An 18,992-nucleotide genomic window follows, 5' to 3' on the forward strand; every position below is an offset into this window, starting at 1 on the left:
GCACTAAACCTCTCACGTGACCGCGAGAGGCGCACTCTCACCAACCCCGCGCGCGCGCAATCGAAGGAAGTCGGCTCCGGGCCGTGTGGGGGCAGGGGAGGAGCGCGCGCTTCGACCCCGCGGCAAGCGACTCTGCGCGTCTGGATAGGCTACGAACGCGGCTTCCCCGCCCACCTCGCCGCTCGGCGCGCTTCGATTGGCCGGTGTTGGCGCGAAGGTGCGCGAGTCGGCCCTCACTCAGGGGCAGCAGGAAACAATAGAGGCCGCGCGCGCAGAGCGAGCGCCCGTAGCCTCCCCGCCCCTCTCGCAAAGCTCAACCCGATCCCCCCCGGCTTGCCTGCCCGCCATGGCCGACAAGGAAGGTGAGGGTGCCGGGGCGGCCACAGGAGAGCGGGGGTGCCGGGCTTGCGTAGCGGCCTCGACACGGCCTAACAGTGAGGACAGCCCGGACTCTGCTGAGTGCCGTCCCCGCCATCGCAGGCGTGAGGAGAAATCGCCCCGCGGGGAGGGCTAACGGCGCGCCAGCTCCTCGGGAGCGGAGGCCCGGCGCAGCGGCGGGAGGGTGACGGTGGGGGCCCCGGCGGGTGTTTGGTCCCTCCCCGCGTTCCCTGTCGGTCTACCTGTCTCTCTCCGGGTCCTCTCTGCAGCGCTCGTTACCCGCAGGGGTCGGTGTTCGGGCCTCCTCGCGGGTTCTGTTCTGCCGACGTCGTCGCCCGAACGGCTAACGGCGTCTGGCCGGGATGACCCCAGCAGTTAGGCCCCGTGAAGCTGGAGAGCGGTGTTGGTGCCTGCGCCTCGGGGAGATTTAGACAAACCTCCATTTCAGAATCGGGATTCTGGAGCCGTGCCGGTAGCTTTGGAAGTGTTTACTCGGTTTCCATTTGTGGTCGCTAACTTAAATTTGTTTTTAATGTTTTAGCAGCCTTTGATGACGCAGTAGAAGAACGCGTGATCAATGAAGAATACAAAATATGGAAAAAGAACACTCCTTTTCTTTACGATTTGGTGATGACCCATGCTCTGGAGTGGCCCAGCCTAACTGCACAGTGGCTTCCTGATGTAACCAGGTGATAGGAATCTTTTGAACGTTATTTTGTTGTGTTCTCGGTGTAGATTTCTCGCACTGATTTTCCCTGTTTTTCTTTTCTCCAGTCACCCGTAGCGGACACGTGATCAGAACCTAGTGGTGACATTTTTTTTCTAGGCCAAAAAAGGCAAAATGTAAAACTACTTTGCAGTTTACGTGATAAGAGAAAACATGTTGTCTTCATTATCTGATTCTGAATTGAATAGCCATATTATAAGTATAGTTGACCAAACAGTAATGTAAAATTTGTCAGCTTTCAAAAAGTATTATGATGAGTCCAGTTTTTTCAACAAAAGAAATTTGAATCTTACAGTCATTGGTAGTATCTGGTTAATGCAAAGATGAATGTGACATGGTACCTGCCATTCAGAACAACATTTAGAAATTCTATATGTGTACTAAGTAAGTAAATTCCTTCAAAACTCAGGTCTTTAGAAGTCAAGATATTTGCGAATTGTGGTTATTTGGCTAGGTTTCAGCTCAACAAGTTTTATATAAATGTTATTAATAACTTAAGAATGAACCTGCTACCTTCACATGGGCATTTTTTTTTAAATGGCGACATCTGTCCTAAGTATGTTAATAAGTACTTAGAAATTTAGAGCTGGAAGCTGGTTTATCATGACCAGGAGTTCCCATATTCAGCTGATCATCAGAATTACTTGAGTTCAGGATAAGTGGAGTCATTTCTGTCAGGAGTTCTCAGTTCAAACCACTTAGGAACTTGCGGCAGGATACTTGAGAATAGTTGAATGGTGATTCCAGATTTACTGTAGACATGTGCTAAATGATATTGGACCAGAGGATCCCAAATATTGGCCACTCCATACCTACTAAGTCATTCTAGAAAAGCTTTGCATCTAATGTGATTAGCTATGTTTGGAAAGCAGTGAATAAGACTAAATAACCCAAGGCTGAAATCTGTGCTGTAGTCTTAGTAGCTTTCTACTTTATGAATCTAGGTAAATAAATCTTTCTGCCGTATTACATATTGGTCCAAATATCCTTCCCTTTTTTTTTTTTTTTTTTTTTGGTATTCTGCTCGAATAACAATGTCATTTAGTTATTTATTTTTTTAGAATGAGGGGTCCTTTAAGCAACTATCTCTAACGTCTACTGTTTACTGTGTGTTTGTGTTCTTTTTTATTCATATTTTGCACAAAAACAAAAAAACATACAATCGTAGTTCTGTAATATTCTTCTTCCCTCCCTTGCTCTGATTCTTTAACTTTCTAAATGCAGGTATCCCCAACTTTATGTTGACAGCCTTCTTATCTTTCCTCTGTTTTTTCCCATGTAAGATGTAGACACCTATTAACTCTGTGCAGAGGAATTTCTGTTGATTTATCTCCAGACCCAACTTCTGAGCACTACCTGAATTTTCAGCCGTCTTATCTGGAGTATTTTATTGGCCTCCCCAACATGACATATTTCAAACTGAGTATATTTTTTCCATGGAGGTCCCAACCCAACTTTTTCTATTGTTCCCATTTCTCCTTTTCATAGTTGACTTTGGTTTGACATTTCTTAGGTTTTTCCCCCTTTATCCACTTGACAGTCCATTTATAAGCCCTGATCAATTCTTGTGTAGCATCTTTCCCATCTAGACCATGGGTTCTAGAACTTTAACAGGCATCATAATCAGCTGGAGGGATTGTAAAACAGATTTTTTTTTTTCAATTGACCGCACCTTGCAGCTTGCGGGATCTTAGTTCCCGGACCAGGGATTGAACCCGGGCCATGGCAGTGAAAGCGCTGAGTCCTAACCACTGGACAACCAAGGAATTCCTTGCAGAACAGATTGTTGAGCACCACAAACCATTCCCCGCCCCCCCCTCCAAGTTTCAGATTGAGTAGGTCTATAGTGGATCTCAGAATTTGCATGCTGAAGTTCCCAGGCGATGTTGATGCTATTGTTCCTGATACCACGCTTGAAGAACCTCTGCTTTACACTGTTAAATTAATCCTTCTGAGGTAACTCAAATGATGCTGTGTCCCTTATAAATTTTCCATGGTTCTTTGTTCCTTACAGTAAAGAGTCCAGAATGCCTTAAACTGGCATTCGGTACCCTAGAGTCTGATTTTAATCTGCTTTCTAGCCTTCTCTCTCACTTTGTTTTCCCATATTTCAAAGTCAGATTTGGACTTCAGTTCTAGTTCTATTAGTTGGTAGTTGTGATCTTAGGCAAGTTGCTTAATTTTCCCAAACCATCTTTAAATTAGAATAGTACTTCAGAGTGTTGTTATGGTGTTTAAATGATATGAGGTATGTGAAATGCTTAACGTGGTGTCTGGCACTTTGTAATCTTCCCCTTTGCTTACTTCTCTTAGAATACTATCTTCCAAAGCCCTTGTTCCTCTCTTCTAGATTATCTCTCATTTTGAGACCTGCTCAGGTAACACTTCTTCTAAGAACGTGTCCTTTATTCCAGAAGTAATCTTTCGTATCTAAATTTCCATGTTCTTGGGTTCTTTTCATGAATTATATGTTGATTTGTGTTTAAAATGTTTGTGTATATGACTGTTTAATTGTCCCTGGTTTTTTGAGGATATGAATCACATCTTAATCATCTTTGTGCTTCAGTAGTATTTGAACAGTTAGTTTACCTGATGTTACTTCCTTTCCCTTTTAATGACGTTAACCTAATGAAGTAACCTAAAGTGGTAGTATACCCACCAATTGGTTTCTTTCCCTCCAACTCCTTGTAAAGGGTGAGTAGCTAATTCGTATTTTATCCCATCAGACTTTTTCCTCAAAGTAATTGTAAATATTTGGCTAAGTTAAGAAATAATTATGAAATTAAGTGCTCTGTGGTCCTTATACTCAGCTCTATGGAAGATACGTGAAAAGTAGGAACTATGGCTCTTAATGACTTCTTCCTCTCAAAACCTGGTTGTAATAGTGCCTTGTGCATACATGTATGTCACTGACTTTGTAGTCTTTCTTAGTGTACTGATTTGAATACTGACCATATATTGCTATTACAGACCAGAAGGGAAAGATTTCAGTATTCATCGACTTGTCCTGGGGACACACACGTCAGATGAACAAAACCACCTTGTGATAGCCAGTGTGCAGCTCCCTAACGATGATGCTCAGTTTGATGCTTCACACTACGACAGTGAAAAAGGAGGTAAGAATCTTAAAGGTGAAGGAAGGAATGATGTATGGGTTATATTTTTCATATCTCTAAATTATCATAAAGAGTGTGTACAGTTTGATAAAGTAGTCTCTCAAGTTAGGAACAAGATAAGCTTTGGAAAGCCTGATTTTGCAGTATAGATATTAGATGTCAGAAGACATATTTAACACATACTTGGTTCTGTACCTTTTCTGTAAACTTTCTTCAACTAAATTTGGTGGTGGGGAAATTTCTAGAATTGAAAGAAGCAAAAATCCACCATATATTACTGCTATGCGTGCTTGCATTCTCAACATGGGAGATACTGCCCCTGCGGGAGTGAAAATTGGTTCTCAGAGGGGTGTGTGTATGAAAACAGTCTTATTCTTTGAACTGTTTAAAGCACAGATATACATAGCATGCATAAACAAATACACAGGAATTTCATCAAGGTATCAGAAAAAATGTCCTACAAGGTTCCTTACAGGGGCAATAATGAAAAAAAAGGTTGAAAAACACTGGCTTAAATTACACTTTCCGGGTTTGAGTGGTAGAAATGACTTAACCATGGCATTTGCTATATAGTATATAAAAATTAAATGAGTGTTTAATTATATCCTATTTTTAGGAGATATCCTAAGGGCTTAACTGTTCATGAAATACTTTTTCCCTTTCAGAAGAGATAGAAATGAGTGGGTTTCCTTTATTGTTGTCCTTGAACTCAAATTATTACTGGGAGGTAGAAGATAGGCTCTCAGTATTGAGATTTGTGCCAAAAATGAATGTTTAATGTTTTTTATCTTAGATTTCTCCTGATTAGCAGAATCCATTCTTTTATCTAAGATATTTTGGGTTCCGGTTACTTACAAGGATTGTAATTTGCAGTTACTCTTTTGATCATTCCATATTTAGCTTAGGGTAATATAGAATGCAAAATAAGTTCTTAGGATAAAGGTCAGCAAACATGATTTTGTGTCACTGACCCAAGTGTGTGAACTATAGGATATGGTTACTACAGAGTTATTCTCTAGGTAGGCATCAGTGATTGAGGGGATAAAACACTGAACTTAAGAATCAAGACTGGGACTTCCCTGGCAGTCCAGTGGTTAAGCCTTCGCCTTCCAATGCACGGGGTGCGAGTTTGATCTCTGGTTGGGGAGCTAAGATCCCACATGCCTTGCGGCCAAAAAACCAAAACATAAAACAAACAATATTGTAACAAATTCAATAAAGACTTTAAAAGTGGTCCACATCAGAAAAAAAAAAGAATCAGAAGATGGGCTTGAGACCCTGTTGGGCTGCTCACTAGCTGTGTGGTTTGAGGATAAATCATTTAGCCTCTCTGAGCCTGTTTCCTTTTTATTAAATAAATTGTCTTTAAATAGGACTTTTGGTTATTTAGACATAAAGCAAATATTCTGATTGGTAATATAATAAATCATCTTTAATAAAGCAGGGAATTCCCTGGTGGTCCAGTGGTTAGAACTCCGTGCTCTCACTGTGGGGGCCCTGGTTGGATCCCTGGTCAGGGAACTACAATTCGGCAAGCCACAGTGCAGCCAAAAAAAAAAAAAAAATTGAAGCAAATATAAAAAACTGAACCCCCCCTCCCCCTGTAAATCTATCCCTTATGGATCGCTGTTAAATTGATAGTTTTCTGAATGGTTTATCCCATTTATTGGATCACTCATTCAACAAATATATTAAGTACTTACTGTATGCCAGGCAATTTTTCTTGGTACTGGCAATACAGCATAAAATATACTTTCCTGGCCTGGTGTATCTTGGACATCTTTCTGTGTGAGCATATGGAGATGTGCCTCCTTTTTGATGGCTGTATACTATACTATAATTAACCATCCCTCAATTAACATTTAAGTGGTTTCCAATCTTTTGGCTTCAAAAACAGTTCTTGTACATGTATCTTGCATAGTTTTGCTGTAGAATGATTAACTAAGTGGAATGCTAATCAAATGGCAAGAACATTTTCAGTTATAATTGGTACTGCTAAGTTGCCCTCCAAAGAAAGATTCACAATTTCACCAATAGCAGATGTATTGATGTCTGTTTCTGCATGCCTTTGCCAACATTGAATGTAATACTACACTCTTATTTTCCTTTGCTTTTTTTTTTTTCCTTTAATGGCTGCACCACGCTGCTTGCAGGATCTTAGTTCCCTGACCAGGGATCAAACCCGTGTCCTCAGCAGTGAAAGCACAGAGTCCTAACCACTGGACTGCCAGGGAATTCCCTACTTTGCTTTTTAAGTTATTCGTGATGTTGGACCTATTTTAAAATATTTGTCTTTTGTCTGTCTCTCTTGAGCTGCTTATTTATGTTTTTTGCTCATTTTTTCTTTTGAGTTATCTCTATATATAAGGTAAGTTATCCCTAACTAATAGGTTATAGGTAATTTTTTCCCTCTTTATTTTATAATTTTGAGTCCTATTTTGTTTAGAAGCTGTGAATTTTAAATTATCCAGCTTTCCTCTTGTGTCCTTCAGATTTTGTCATTCATTGAAAGGCCTTCATTCCAAGATTTTAAAATAGTTAGCTGTTGTTTTCTGGTACTTTTATGTTTTGACCATTAAAACTTTAATCTTTCTTGTATTTGTTTTGGTTTTAGGGATGAAATAGGAATCCGAGCTTTTTTCTAAGTGGTTAGCAATTTTTTTTTAATGCCATTTGCTGACTAATCCATTTTCTTCACTGTTTTTGTTGTTTTAAGTAGAGTTGATTTACAATATTGTGTTAGTTTCAGGTGTTCAGCATAGTGATTCATTGGGTTTTGGGGGGGGTTCGGGTTTTTTTATATTCCATTATAGGTTACTACAAGATATTGAGAATACAATAAATCCTTGTTGCTTATCTATTTTATGTATAGTGGTTTGTATCTGTTAATCCCATACTCCTAGTTTATCCCCCATCCCCTCCCCTTTGGTAACCATCAGTTTGTTTTCTATGTCTGTGAGTCTGTTTCTGTTTTGTATATAGATTCATTTGTATTCTTCTTTAGATTCCTCATATAAGTCTTCCCTGGTTTTTGAAATGGCATCTTTTAACATACACTTCAGTCTTTTTCTGGTAACTGAGTTTTTTGAGTGGCATCAAACCAATTTACTTTTATGTTCTGATGATACCTTTATCCCCCTTACTAATACTTAATAATAGAGGAACTATGAAAAATACCAGTAATATGAATGATATATTTGTATGACTGTATTTCGCCCTATTTAATCTTCACAAGGATTGTTTTGTAACTTGCCCTAAGGTTACATAGCATATCAGCTCCCATTCCTTCCTTTTCTCCTCCTTCTAACTCTCCTTCGTCCTTCAAATCACCCTCGGGTGACTGAACAAGCTTGGTGCTTGAAAGCGGGGCAGGTGCTCTCCATGTGATCTCAACAGTGGTGGAAGTAGATACATACTAATGTCTCTTAAAGCTTCTTGGGTCGTTGTTAGATAGATAGCTTCCTAGTCCCTCCTTGCTCTCAGATGAAATGCCCTGGACTCTCAGATTGAACTATTGTAATTGATTACCATCTACTTGACCCCATTTGGTTTGAGGTACTTGGTGGCAGACAGCTTCAAAAGATCATTAAACTTTCAAAGAGAAAGAACTAAAAACTGGCTTAGGCTTGTTTTGACATTAAAAAGAATGTGTGTGTTTATATTAGATTCAGCCTGGCTATGGTCACATTTTAAGCCTGAAAATAGATTAGGTTTAAAAGTTTACTTCAGACTCCGTTACCAGGATCCTCAAATATCAACAGATTTATTTTTAGCAACTTATTTGGGGAATGGGTTGGGGGGGCATTTGTTTTTAAGTAATCTTTAGTCTTTTGCCTCAATATATAATAAACTATTACTAAATCATGATGAAATAATGGAATATTTGACTTAAGATGTTACAACTTATTCTTCTTAGTTTCAAAATGTTTATGGACTCAAAAAAATGGCATGGTGGTAGAAATTAGAATGCCGGTTATCTAGTTTGTCAGGCAGCATTGGTTGGGAGGGACACAGTGGTGCCTTGCGGGAGGATGAGAGAGGGCTGGAGATGTTCCATATTTTTATCTGTGTGGTAGTTCCCCTGATATATGCCTATGTAAAAATTCATCAGGCTAGACACTGTTACTATATTGTTATGTCTCAGTCTTTTTAAATAGTATTTTATATGGAGAGAAGCAAACAAAATAGCAATATAGTTAGACCTTGATAGTCATTCAATTTATTGTACATTGCTACCTCAGTCTTTCTTTCCTACATCAGATTTGGCCTTTTGCGTATCACCTTCAACTTGGGGAATCTCTGTTTGTTAAATAGATAAATCCTCATCTTCATAAATCTCAACTGTGAATCCTCTAAGCTGATTTCTTATTACTGTACTTCAGCTACAGTTGGGGGGGGCCCTCTGATTATTAGTATATAGCTGATACTGAAATAACCCACATTATATGATAATTACCCCTTGCTCTGTGGGCTCTATGCCAGCTATTGCTCTTTCCTTGTTGGTATCTCTTTTCTGGCAATTATTCTTTTCTGTCATAGTCATCTATAATTGTGTGCTTATCTTATCTCCCTGTGTTTGGACTAAAAGTTTTTTGAGATCACATATCCTAATCATGCCTTCTTTTTTTACAATGTAGATGCTTGTGGTCTAGAATTCTAGGGGAAAAATTGTGCAATGTGTTTGGTTTTTTTTCTCTTTTAGAGTCTATTTTGAACTGTTTCTAGTTTTTTAGCTTGTTTAAACCACTGCTTTTCAACTTATAAAGTTATTTTGAGGTTGAAAGTTATCTGCTAATTATATTACCCAACTATGTCTCTGCTTTTTGAAAAGATTTTTGTCCTTCAGAGTGTCATTTTCATCTACAAGTTACTCGTCATAACTTTGTTTTATGGGTAAGGTATTTGAGGTTCAGAGAAATTGAAGGCCTTCACCAAAATCACCAAGATAGTAAGTGGCAGAGTCAGTTATGCCATGGCCTGACTCTTACTCAGGTAGCTTATCATGCTGCCTTCTGTAATTCTTGGCTACTTATTAACTACCTTTGTTTAAATATTGCTTTGTCAAGATTTACATAATCACAAATTATATTGTGATACATTTTATAATGGTACTTGGGAGAATTCTGTAAGTGCATACAGTAGTCAAATATGAATAAAAAATGTTTTTGTCTAGTCCTTGCCTACCTGGTTTATTTCAACCAAGGACTCTGGTTGGCAAGTGTAAGTGGGAGGTCAGGAAAGTGGAACCAGCTGTTGTGGCTCTGTTTTTCTTCACTGGTGTGAGGAAAGATGTGACGGTATTTCAGAAAGATCATCCCAAACTAGAGTTTCAAATAAATAGTAAAAGGGACTCTTTATTACCTAGCACACTGTGTACTTGATATTCATTAAAACAGTAACTTAGATTTTATTTATTGAGCACATTGTTTTTGATAGTTTAAGTGAGGCTTGAAAGCCACTTAGTGAGAATTTTTGAAGTGGAGTCAATAGTGTTCCTTACTTTTAGATAGTAATGTAATACTTATTAGGTATATTATTACCTAAATCATTGTAGGTGTAGCTGAAAGAGTACCAGGCTAGGGATCAGAAAAATAGGGATTCAGTTTAGGTTCTGCCATAGTCACGTCACCATAAACAAATTAATGTAGGTACTCTGAGCTTCTCCTTTCTTGTGTAAAATTTTTATTTTTAAATTTTTTTTATTTTTGATTTTTGGCTGCGTTAGGTCTTTGTTGCTGTGCGCGGGCTTTCTCTAGTTGCGGCGAGCGGGGGCTACTCTTCGTTGCAGAGCGCAGGCTTTTCACTGCAGTGGCTTCTCTTGTTGCAGAGCATGGGCTCTAGGCTCACGGGCTCTAGGCTCGCGGGCTCTAGAGCGGAGGCTCAGTAGTTGTGGCGCACAGGCTTAGTTGCTCCGCGGCATGTGGGATCTTCCCGGCCCAGGGCTCGAACCCGTGACCCCTGCATTGGCAGGCGGATTCTTAACCACTGTGCCACCAGGGAAGCCCTCGTGTAAAATTTTTGGAGATAATAACTCTTCCCTACGCTGTAGGGTTATGGTAAGAATCAAATGAAATAAGGAATGTGAATGCACTTTATACTGCTAACAAATGTTTAGATCGCTTCTAGTATTACACCAGTTCATTGATTAAAAGCCTTGCCTGTGTCATACTTGGAGTGACATAGAGTAGCTCTTGCTTTGTCCTCATTTGCAATTAATTTATCGTATTTACAGAATTTGGAGGTTTTGGCTCAGTTAGTGGAAAAATTGAAATAGAAATCAAGATCAACCATGAAGGAGAAGTAAACAGGGCACGGTATATGCCCCAGAACCCTTGCATCATTGCCACAAAGACTCCATCCAGTGATGTTCTTGTTTTTGACTATACGAAACATCCTTCTAAACCAGGTACTTGCCCTCTTCGATTCAAATACAAATGATGAGTCACTGTGGGGCTACATTGCTTCTCTCAATTTTAATTGCCTGTTATTCTTTGTATAACTTAACATCTTGTATTTATATTGATATGTGTGGGTACTTTTCCTTCATCCTTCTTCCCTACGTGGGAAAAAAAGTGCTTTTTTACATAGGATAGAATATGCAGCTCTTAAGCATTATCTATTTGGTCATAATGGGTCTGTATGTCTCATAAAAAAGTAAGAGCTTTAGACCTCTTGATAAAAATTCCATTATACTTAGTAGATCCAAAGAGGAAGTGGACTGGATAGTCTTGATGTGTCTGTTACTTTGTAGACCCTTCTGGAGAGTGCAACCCAGACTTGCGTCTCCGTGGACATCAGAAGGAAGGCTACGGGCTTTCTTGGAACCCAAATCTCAGTGGGCACTTACTTAGTGCTTCAGATGACCATGTGCGTATCCTTTCCATTTTGAAGCAAATCTGTGCTAGTTATATCAGTTTTTTTCCTCTGGGGTGTGTCGGGAAGTGAGACCCTTTTATTTAATAGTAAATTTTTCATTTAAGACTATCTGCCTATGGGACATCAGTGCTGTTCCAAAGGAAGGAAAAGTTGTGGATGCGAAGACCATCTTTACAGGGCATACAGCAGTAGTAGAAGACGTCTCCTGGCATCTGCTCCATGAGTCTCTGTTTGGGTCAGTTGCTGATGATCAGAAACTTATGATGTGAGTAGAATCCATTTTTTTCTCAATATATTATCTAAGTTTTATATTTAGTTACCCATTTTAAGCTTTTTTCCTGTTTTTTTCTTGTACTAAAGCTGGGATACTCGTTCAAACAATACTTCCAAACCAAGCCACTCGGTTGATGCTCACACTGCTGAAGTGAACTGCCTTTCTTTCAATCCTTATAGTGAGTTCATTCTTGCCACAGGATCAGCTGACAAGGTCAGTGTGATTTATTCTACAAGAAAACATAGGGTGGATTTCTCTGGCTTCTTTTGTTGTTAATATTTATTTATTTGGCTGTGTTGGGTCTTAGTTGTGGCATGCAGAATCTTTCGTTGTGGTGCGTGGGCTTCTCTCTAGTTGTGGCGTGCGGGTTTTCTCTTCTCTAGTTGTGGTGCATGGCTCTCTAGTTGAGGCGTGCGAGCTCAGTAGTTGTGCTGCGCGGGCCTACTTGCCCTGCGGCCTGTGGGATCTTAGTTCCCCGACTGGGGAATCAAACCCGTGTCCCCTGCATTGGAAGGCGGATTCTTTACCACTGGACCACCAGGGAAGTCCCTCTCTGGCTTCTTTTGAATGCACAGAGATCTTTTAGTTATGGATTTTCTTTTTCTCAGCAAAAAAATTTTATTGATTGTACTTGCTTTCCTTTTTGTATGTAGACTGTTGCCTTGTGGGATCTGAGAAATCTGAAACTTAAGTTGCATTCCTTTGAATCACATAAGGATGAAATATTCCAGGTGAGAGAAACTAATGCTCCTTCCCCCCACCCACCCCACCCCAAAGGAAACCTGAGTGTGGGAGTGGGCACACTTGTGCCTTATCCCATTGCTATAAGTAATAAAAATCATCTTTATGCCTATGCTGATCTCTGTACGAATTGGGATTGTTTTCCCTCCATTATTTCTATACCTAAGCTGATCATTTGTCACCTACACTCTTGAGGTATTAAACTTAGTGCCTGATTATTTTATCAGCCTTGTTCCTGACGCTTGTCTCTTCCTTCATTTCCACTCCTTTATCCTTTATAATTTGCTGTATCTGTTAATTTCACAGTTCATTCGTAAAGTACTGACCATGTTTTCTGCCTCATCCGTTTAATTAAGCTCCATATGCAAAGCCCTCTGACTCAGTTCAAGAAATAATTGTTACATTATGTTGGAAGCTTAATGCAAGGGCACTGTGAGGAGTACATTATAGTCTTTGCAGTCAGTCCTATGTGTAATACTGAATTCATTATAAGTACTTGGGTAAATAATTAGTTTGTGTGTGATCTGTACTTTAGTTCTTAGGTCAGCACTGTATGACATTTGGCTAGAAGCTGGAATTAGACTATAAGAATAAATGAGATCTTCAAAAATATGAAATAGAACAAAAGCTGATATCCTGGGTCTAGTAATGGGTTAAATTGTTAAATATAGTGTTAGATTTTTTCCCCCTCAATTTTCTAATTGATGGCTTTTTTCTTATGTATAGGTTCAGTGGTCACCTCACAATGAGACTATTTTGGCTTCCAGTGGTACTGATCGCAGGCTGAATGTCTGGGATTTAAGGTAAGTCTTGTTAATTATTACTCTTTGTGGAGTTATTTTCTTACACTTTCCAGAATTACTCAAGGTAAATCTGTTTTAACTTTATTTATTTTTGGCTGCATTGGGTCTTCATTGCTGCACACGGGCTTTCTCTAGTTGTGGCGAGTGGGGGCTACTCTTCGTTGTGGTGCGCGGGCTTCTCATTGCGGTGGCTTCTCTTGTTGCGGAGCACGGGCTCTAGGCATGCGGGCTTCAGTAGTTGTGGCACATGCACTCAGTAGTTGTGGCTCGCAGGCTTAGTTGCTCTGTGGCATGTGGGATCTTCCTAGACCAGGGATTGAACCTGTGTCCCCTGCATTGGCAGGCGGATTCTTAACCACTGCGCCACCAGGGAAGTCCCTGTTTTAACTTCTAAAAATCTTTTTGTGCTAGTAAAATTGGAGAGGAACAGTCCCCAGAAGATGCAGAAGATGGGCCACCAGAGTTGTTGGTATGTTACAGATATTGAGCAGAACAGAAATAGTTTGTGATTTATTGTCCTCTGTCTGCTTTTCATCTCTGTTTTCCTTCCTCTTTCAGTTTATTCATGGTGGTCACACTGCCAAGATATCTGATTTCTCCTGGAATCCCAATGAACCTTGGGTGATTTGTTCTGTATCAGAAGACAATATCATGCAAGTTTGGCAAATGGTAAGTGTTTCTTTATTTGGGCGAGTTTAGATAAATGAGACCTAGTATCACTTCATATTTATATACTTCATCAGTACAACTGGCAACTCTGTTCAGTTTACTCCCGAGTGTGACTTGCCTGCACATTATCATTTTCAGCTGCCTCCCCTTTAACTTTATCAAGTTGTCTCACTGGTATCTCGAACTCAACTAAACAAAACTGATCTTTTCTTTTCTCCTTCCTTTCCTTACTCCCCTTACCTCCTGACTTTTTGTTTTCTATATGGCTTCAATGTCTCCCCAGCTCACTAGATTTGAAAACTCAGGTCTTCCTCTATTGTCTATTCACCTCTAGGTGCGGTTCACTTATCAGATTTTATATTGTTGATCTCTACAATGTTGATCTCTATAGTGTTTCTCCTGTCTTTACTCATCTTACAAACAGATATAACCAACTTTCCTGTTTCTATTCCACACCTAGTTTTTTGGTCAGGTTCTCATTACTACTTGCTGGGCTATTGCAGTAACCTCCTAATTGTTGGCTTGCCTCCTGTTTTTCCCTCTTTGCTAGCAGTCGAATCTTTAGGAATGATCATTCCCTTGAAATTACTTATGAACATGCCTAGCACAGTTCCTACTGTAATGTCACATCATCAAAAAGTACCATTTCTTCATGAAACTTACCTAGATGTCAAAAACATTCCCTGCCTTTATACCCCAATTGAAGGTGGTCACCCTTCTTTGAATTCTCAGAGCACTTGAAATTTAATAAAAGCAACTGTAATGTCTGATATATAGCAGTACAAGAAACAGTTGCTTTCTGGAGATGGATGGTGGTGATAGCTGCACACAGTGTGAATGGACTTAATACCACTGAACTGTACAGTTAAAAATGGTTATGATGGTAAATTTTGTTATGTGTCTTTTACCACAATTTACAAAACAACTGCATGACTTTTAAGTGACAGTAGCCTAATAAATGAAAATAATTCAAAAGAAACTTTTGGTGTCTCAGAGTAGATCTAGAGCCAGGAAGAAGCTCCAGAGGTGAGTTTTTGGTTCAACATGAGGAAAAAAATTTTTGATATTCAGAACTTTCTTATGGAATAGCCCTATTAATCAAAAATAAAGAAATCAAATGGGAGCATTTGTGGCCTGTGAGATTAACGCATTATATACTGCATTGATACTTTGGAATATTATGTATCAGAATGAATATACTTAGTTTTATAAGCTATTCATGATATGCTGATAAGTAGGGAAAAAGCAAATTATAGAACAGCATGATAAAATCCCTCTTATTAAAATTTGGATATCTAGTCTTACATTTAATTATATGTAACTATTTAATAGAAGGCTATTTGCCAAAATGTGGTTGGTATGTTTAGAGAATTCTTGTTTTCTTCTTTATACCTTTCTGGATTATAATTTTTTATAATAAGGATTTGCTTCATGTATTAACAGAAAATCCACTTTATCCTTTTCCTTGTAACACACCCACACAAAATTAATATAAAAAATTAGAGTTCTAATAAGAAAGGGAAATGGGCTGCCTCAGATAGCCTGTCAATGAAAGGTATTTTAGTGGTTGTCATGGGAATGTTGTAGGAGATTAAGCTATATCACCTTCAAGGCCATCACCTCCAGTCCAGGTTGTTACTTTACTCTGTTTTTTGGGGGGGTGTTTGTTTTGGTTTTTTTAAAGAATTACTGTGATATAATAAGTAGTAAGCATTTGGTCTTCGTCCAGGTTCCTGGCACAGAGTTCCTAAAACCCTTGGGATTTCCTGAGTGGTAGGAGTCTCTATTGCTATTTATAAGTAGCTGTTTTTGGCCACACCTGAGTTTAGGCTAAGGAGGTAACTTAAGGGGGCCCCTATAAAAACTCTTGGGAAAGCTCCATAAAAAGCTTTTGATTTCATGAGCTTCTGGGTTGGTGAATATATCAATGCCACCAGAAAGGGTATGGAAGCTCTGTGCTCCATCCCCACCTTGCCCTGTGCATCTCTTCCATTTGGCCATTCCTGAGTTATATTCTTTATAATAAACCAGTAAAGCGCTTTCCTGAGTTCTGTGAATCATTCCAGCAAATCATCAAACCTGGTGTAGGAGGAGGGACTATGAGAAAATTTATAGCCAAGTTGGGCAGGAGTACTCGGGTAGCCTGGGCACTCAGGGCTTGACACTGGCCTCTGCTGAAGTGAGGGTAGTCTTGTGGGGTTGAGCCCTTGGTCACAGTGCTACCTCCAGGTGGTCAGCATCAGGATTGAACTGAGTTGTTGGACACCCCATTGGTGTCAGGGGAGAAGATACCACACTTTTGTTGTCAGACTACTCACATAATTGTATACATTGTTTGTCCCTGTAGTCAGATTGTAAGCTAAGACTATCCCATCCTCTGTAGTACCTACCCTAGTGATACTAAGTGCATAGTAGATACTAAGAACAGTAAATTTTGCCAAAGTGGTTTCTGTGTTTAAGATGCTCTTGGATATGGGTATTTCATCAAGTCGTACAAGTAGAGTTTATTTTATGCAAGAACAGTTTCTCTTTTTAAAATATTTATAAATTGAGATTTGGAACATGGTTTTTGTAGTACAGTCACAGAATTGTGCAACCATCACTACAGTTACCCCACACCCAGTAGCCATCCCTCCCATTTGCCTCCAGTCCACCCAGTACTAGGCAGCCATTAATCTACTTTCTCTATGAATTTGCCTATTCTGCAAATTTAATATAAGTGAAATCATACAATATGTGACTGACTTTTTTTATTGCCAAATAATACTCCATTGTATGGATATATCATTTTATTTGTCCATTCATCAGTTGATGGACAATTGTGTTGTTTTTACTTTTTGACTATTACGAATAATGTCTGATTAAAAGACTCAAGATTGATTATCAAGACAAATGGTAACCATACTTCAGTTTTTAGGGACTATCCTAATCCAGGGGGGTTGGCCTGTGGCCAGCTGCCTGTTTTATTTGGCACGCGACTATACTTATCCATTTGCAGGTTGTCTGTGGCTGCTTTCATCCAACAACTGCAGAGTTGAATAGTTAAAACAGACTATATGCCCCACAGTCTGTCTCCCTGGCCTCGTCTATTTGAAACTTTAACTTCAGGAAGTAACTTTCATGTTTACTCAATATCCTTCTCTTTTTTTCTTGTTTTTGGCAGGCAGAGAACATTTATAATGATGAAGACCCTGAAGGAAGCGTGGATCCAGAAGGACAAGGATCCTAGAGAATGTCTGCACTTGTTGTGATTTTAGACTCCCCTTTTCTTCCTCTCAACCCTGAGATTGATTTAACACTGGTTTTGAGACACAGACTTTGGTTATCCCTCTATAAGTTCTATCAACAATGTTATTAGTCCAAACAGAAGGTGTTTTCTAAATATTAACTGGGGGCTTCTTGATTCAGCAAAGCCACAGACTTATATTTAAATTTTCTTCAGGAATTTTCTAGTAACAGAGGTCTAAAGTAGCCACAAAAAGGGGAATATTGTGTGTGGTTATTTTTCTTCTTATGCTATATCCCCAAGTTTTTCTGACTCATTTAAGTAAATGCTAGAGTGAGTAAGAAATAGAGCCAAGTGAGGTAGGTGTCTGAGCCATGAAGTATAAATACTACAAGATGTCGTTTTTATTCAGGAAATAGGGGAGATTCAAGTCATATAAATTCCTGCTCTAAAATCTTCACACCAAACTTGCCAGGATACACATTTTCTTACATAGACCAGTCTCCTCTCAGTTTCTTCAGTTAAGTCAAAACAATGTGTTCCTCTTTCCCCATATATTTTTGCTTGTTAGTGTATTTCTTGAGCTGTTTTCATATTATTTCTTTCCTTTCTGTGAAATGGTTTTTAAAAAAAAAAAAAAAACTTGGGACCACCAAGTTGTAAAGATGTATGTTTTTACCTGACAGTTATACCACAGGTAGACTGTCCAGTTAAATTGAGAAGAGCGAATCAATAGCTTGTATTTGTTTTTAAAATTAAATTAATCCTGGATAAGAGTTGCTTTTTTTTTTTTTTTTAAAAGGAGTTAGTCCTTGACCACTAGTTTGATACCATCTCTATTTTGGGTGACCTGTTTCACCAGCAGGCCTGTTACTCTCCATGACTAACTGTGTAAGTGCTTATAATGGAATAAATTGCTTTTCTACATAACCCCACGCTGATGGGTTTTATTTAATATATAATATCCATCAAACACCAGTCTCTGGCTTCTAGAAGAGTTGTTCAGATGACAGTTATTTTCTATGGTCTTTGACTACCAAAAGCAGAATTAAATATAATAGACCCAGAGGTATAGCAAAGAGCTTTACTCCTTCCCAGGGAAAGTGAAAGACACAAAATACTGAATCAGAGGTGCACAGATTAGTCTTTGATAAAATAACATCTTTTTGAAGTCTATCTCTAGAGAACTACATGAACTTTCAAGAATGTCAGAGGCAGTGTGGCAGAGAGAATTTAAGGCAAAATTTAAATTTGGAAAAGGTGTTTGACCTTTTCTCATAGAGAGGTTGAATCTCCCCAGTATTTTTTTCACTGGGGCCTGTACTTAGAGGTTAGAAAAATAGGCTCTTGAAAGCCAAGTGCCATAACCAGGTAAAATGCCCGGTTCTTCAATCACCCAATTTTTTTTTTTTTTTTTTTTTTTTTTTTTTTTTTGCGGTATGCGGGCTTCTCACTGTTGTGGCCTCTCCCGTTGCGGAGCACAGGCTCCGGATGCGCAGGCCCAGCGGCCATGGCTCACGGGCCCAGCCGCTCCGCGGCATATGGGATCCTCCCAGACCGGGGCACGAACCCGTATCCCCTGCATCGGCAGGTGGACTCTCAACCACTGCGCCACCAGGGAGGCCCCAATCACCCAATTTTAACTGAGTAGATCACTCTGACCCAAAATCATTTTCATGAGGTGAAAAATCAAAATCATCTTTGGGGAAATCTGGATTGGTTCTTTTTTCTAAGTCAGTAGTTCTTTTAGAGTATAGTGAAAATTACCATGACAAGAGTAAATCTACATGAATCAGCACAGACTTAAAGAAAAGTAAACTTTGTAAAGGGATTCAATTAAAGTCTAACATTCATGGCACAAAAGAATTCAAATTGTAAACCCATGTACAGTTGACCCTTGAACAACGTGAGTTTGAACTGCACAGGTCCACTTATAACATACTTTTCAATAGTAAATACCACAGTACTATACCTGCAGTGGTTGGTTGAGTCCGTGGATGTGGAGGAACCTCGGATACCGAGGGCCAACTAAGTTATATGCAGATTGACCCCCACGTTGTTCAGGGGTCAACTTGAATATAAGGAAAATCGTCTGCCTTTTTGACTCCACCTGTGTTCCTGAAAAACTTTCTGCTTTGGGTCAACAGAAGGCAAGATACATTCTTCACAATACAGCAAGGTG

At 39.4% G+C, this 18,992-nt stretch overlaps 1 protein-coding gene across 1 annotated transcript; it reads left to right on the top strand.

The window, feature by feature from the left end:
• The first annotated feature begins 242 nt into the window (after positions 1 to 242).
• RBBP4 (RB binding protein 4, chromatin remodeling factor) lies at positions 243 to 17,745 on the top strand. Its single transcript, XM_082611905.1, has 12 exons — positions 243 to 362; positions 920 to 1,067; positions 4,076 to 4,221; positions 10,454 to 10,627; positions 10,973 to 11,088; positions 11,202 to 11,362; positions 11,458 to 11,584; positions 12,025 to 12,102; positions 12,839 to 12,915; positions 13,327 to 13,384; positions 13,474 to 13,584; positions 16,748 to 17,745. Exons 1-12 carry the CDS (start codon positions 347 to 349, stop codon positions 16,811 to 16,813), a joined length of 1,278 nt encoding a protein of 425 aa, XP_082468031.1. The 5' UTR covers positions 243 to 346; the 3' UTR covers positions 16,814 to 17,745.
• The last annotated feature ends 1,247 nt before the right edge of the window (positions 17,746 to 18,992 follow it).

Source organism: Mesoplodon mirus (assembly GCF_964341445.2).
Source record: "Mesoplodon mirus genome assembly, chromosome: 3".
NCBI classification, from domain to species: domain Eukaryota; kingdom Metazoa; phylum Chordata; class Mammalia; order Artiodactyla; family Ziphiidae; genus Mesoplodon; species Mesoplodon mirus.

Excerpts from the sequence above, each read along its gene's own strand:
- RBBP4 (XM_082611905.1), top strand. Across the intron at positions 12,103-12,838 it reads ATAAGGATGAAATATTCCAG|GTTCAGTGGTCACCTCACAA; the intron begins GTGAGAGAAACT and ends TCTTATGTATAG. Across the intron at positions 13,585-16,747 it reads TCATGCAAGTTTGGCAAATG|GCAGAGAACATTTATAATGA; the intron begins GTAAGTGTTTCT and ends TGTTTTTGGCAG.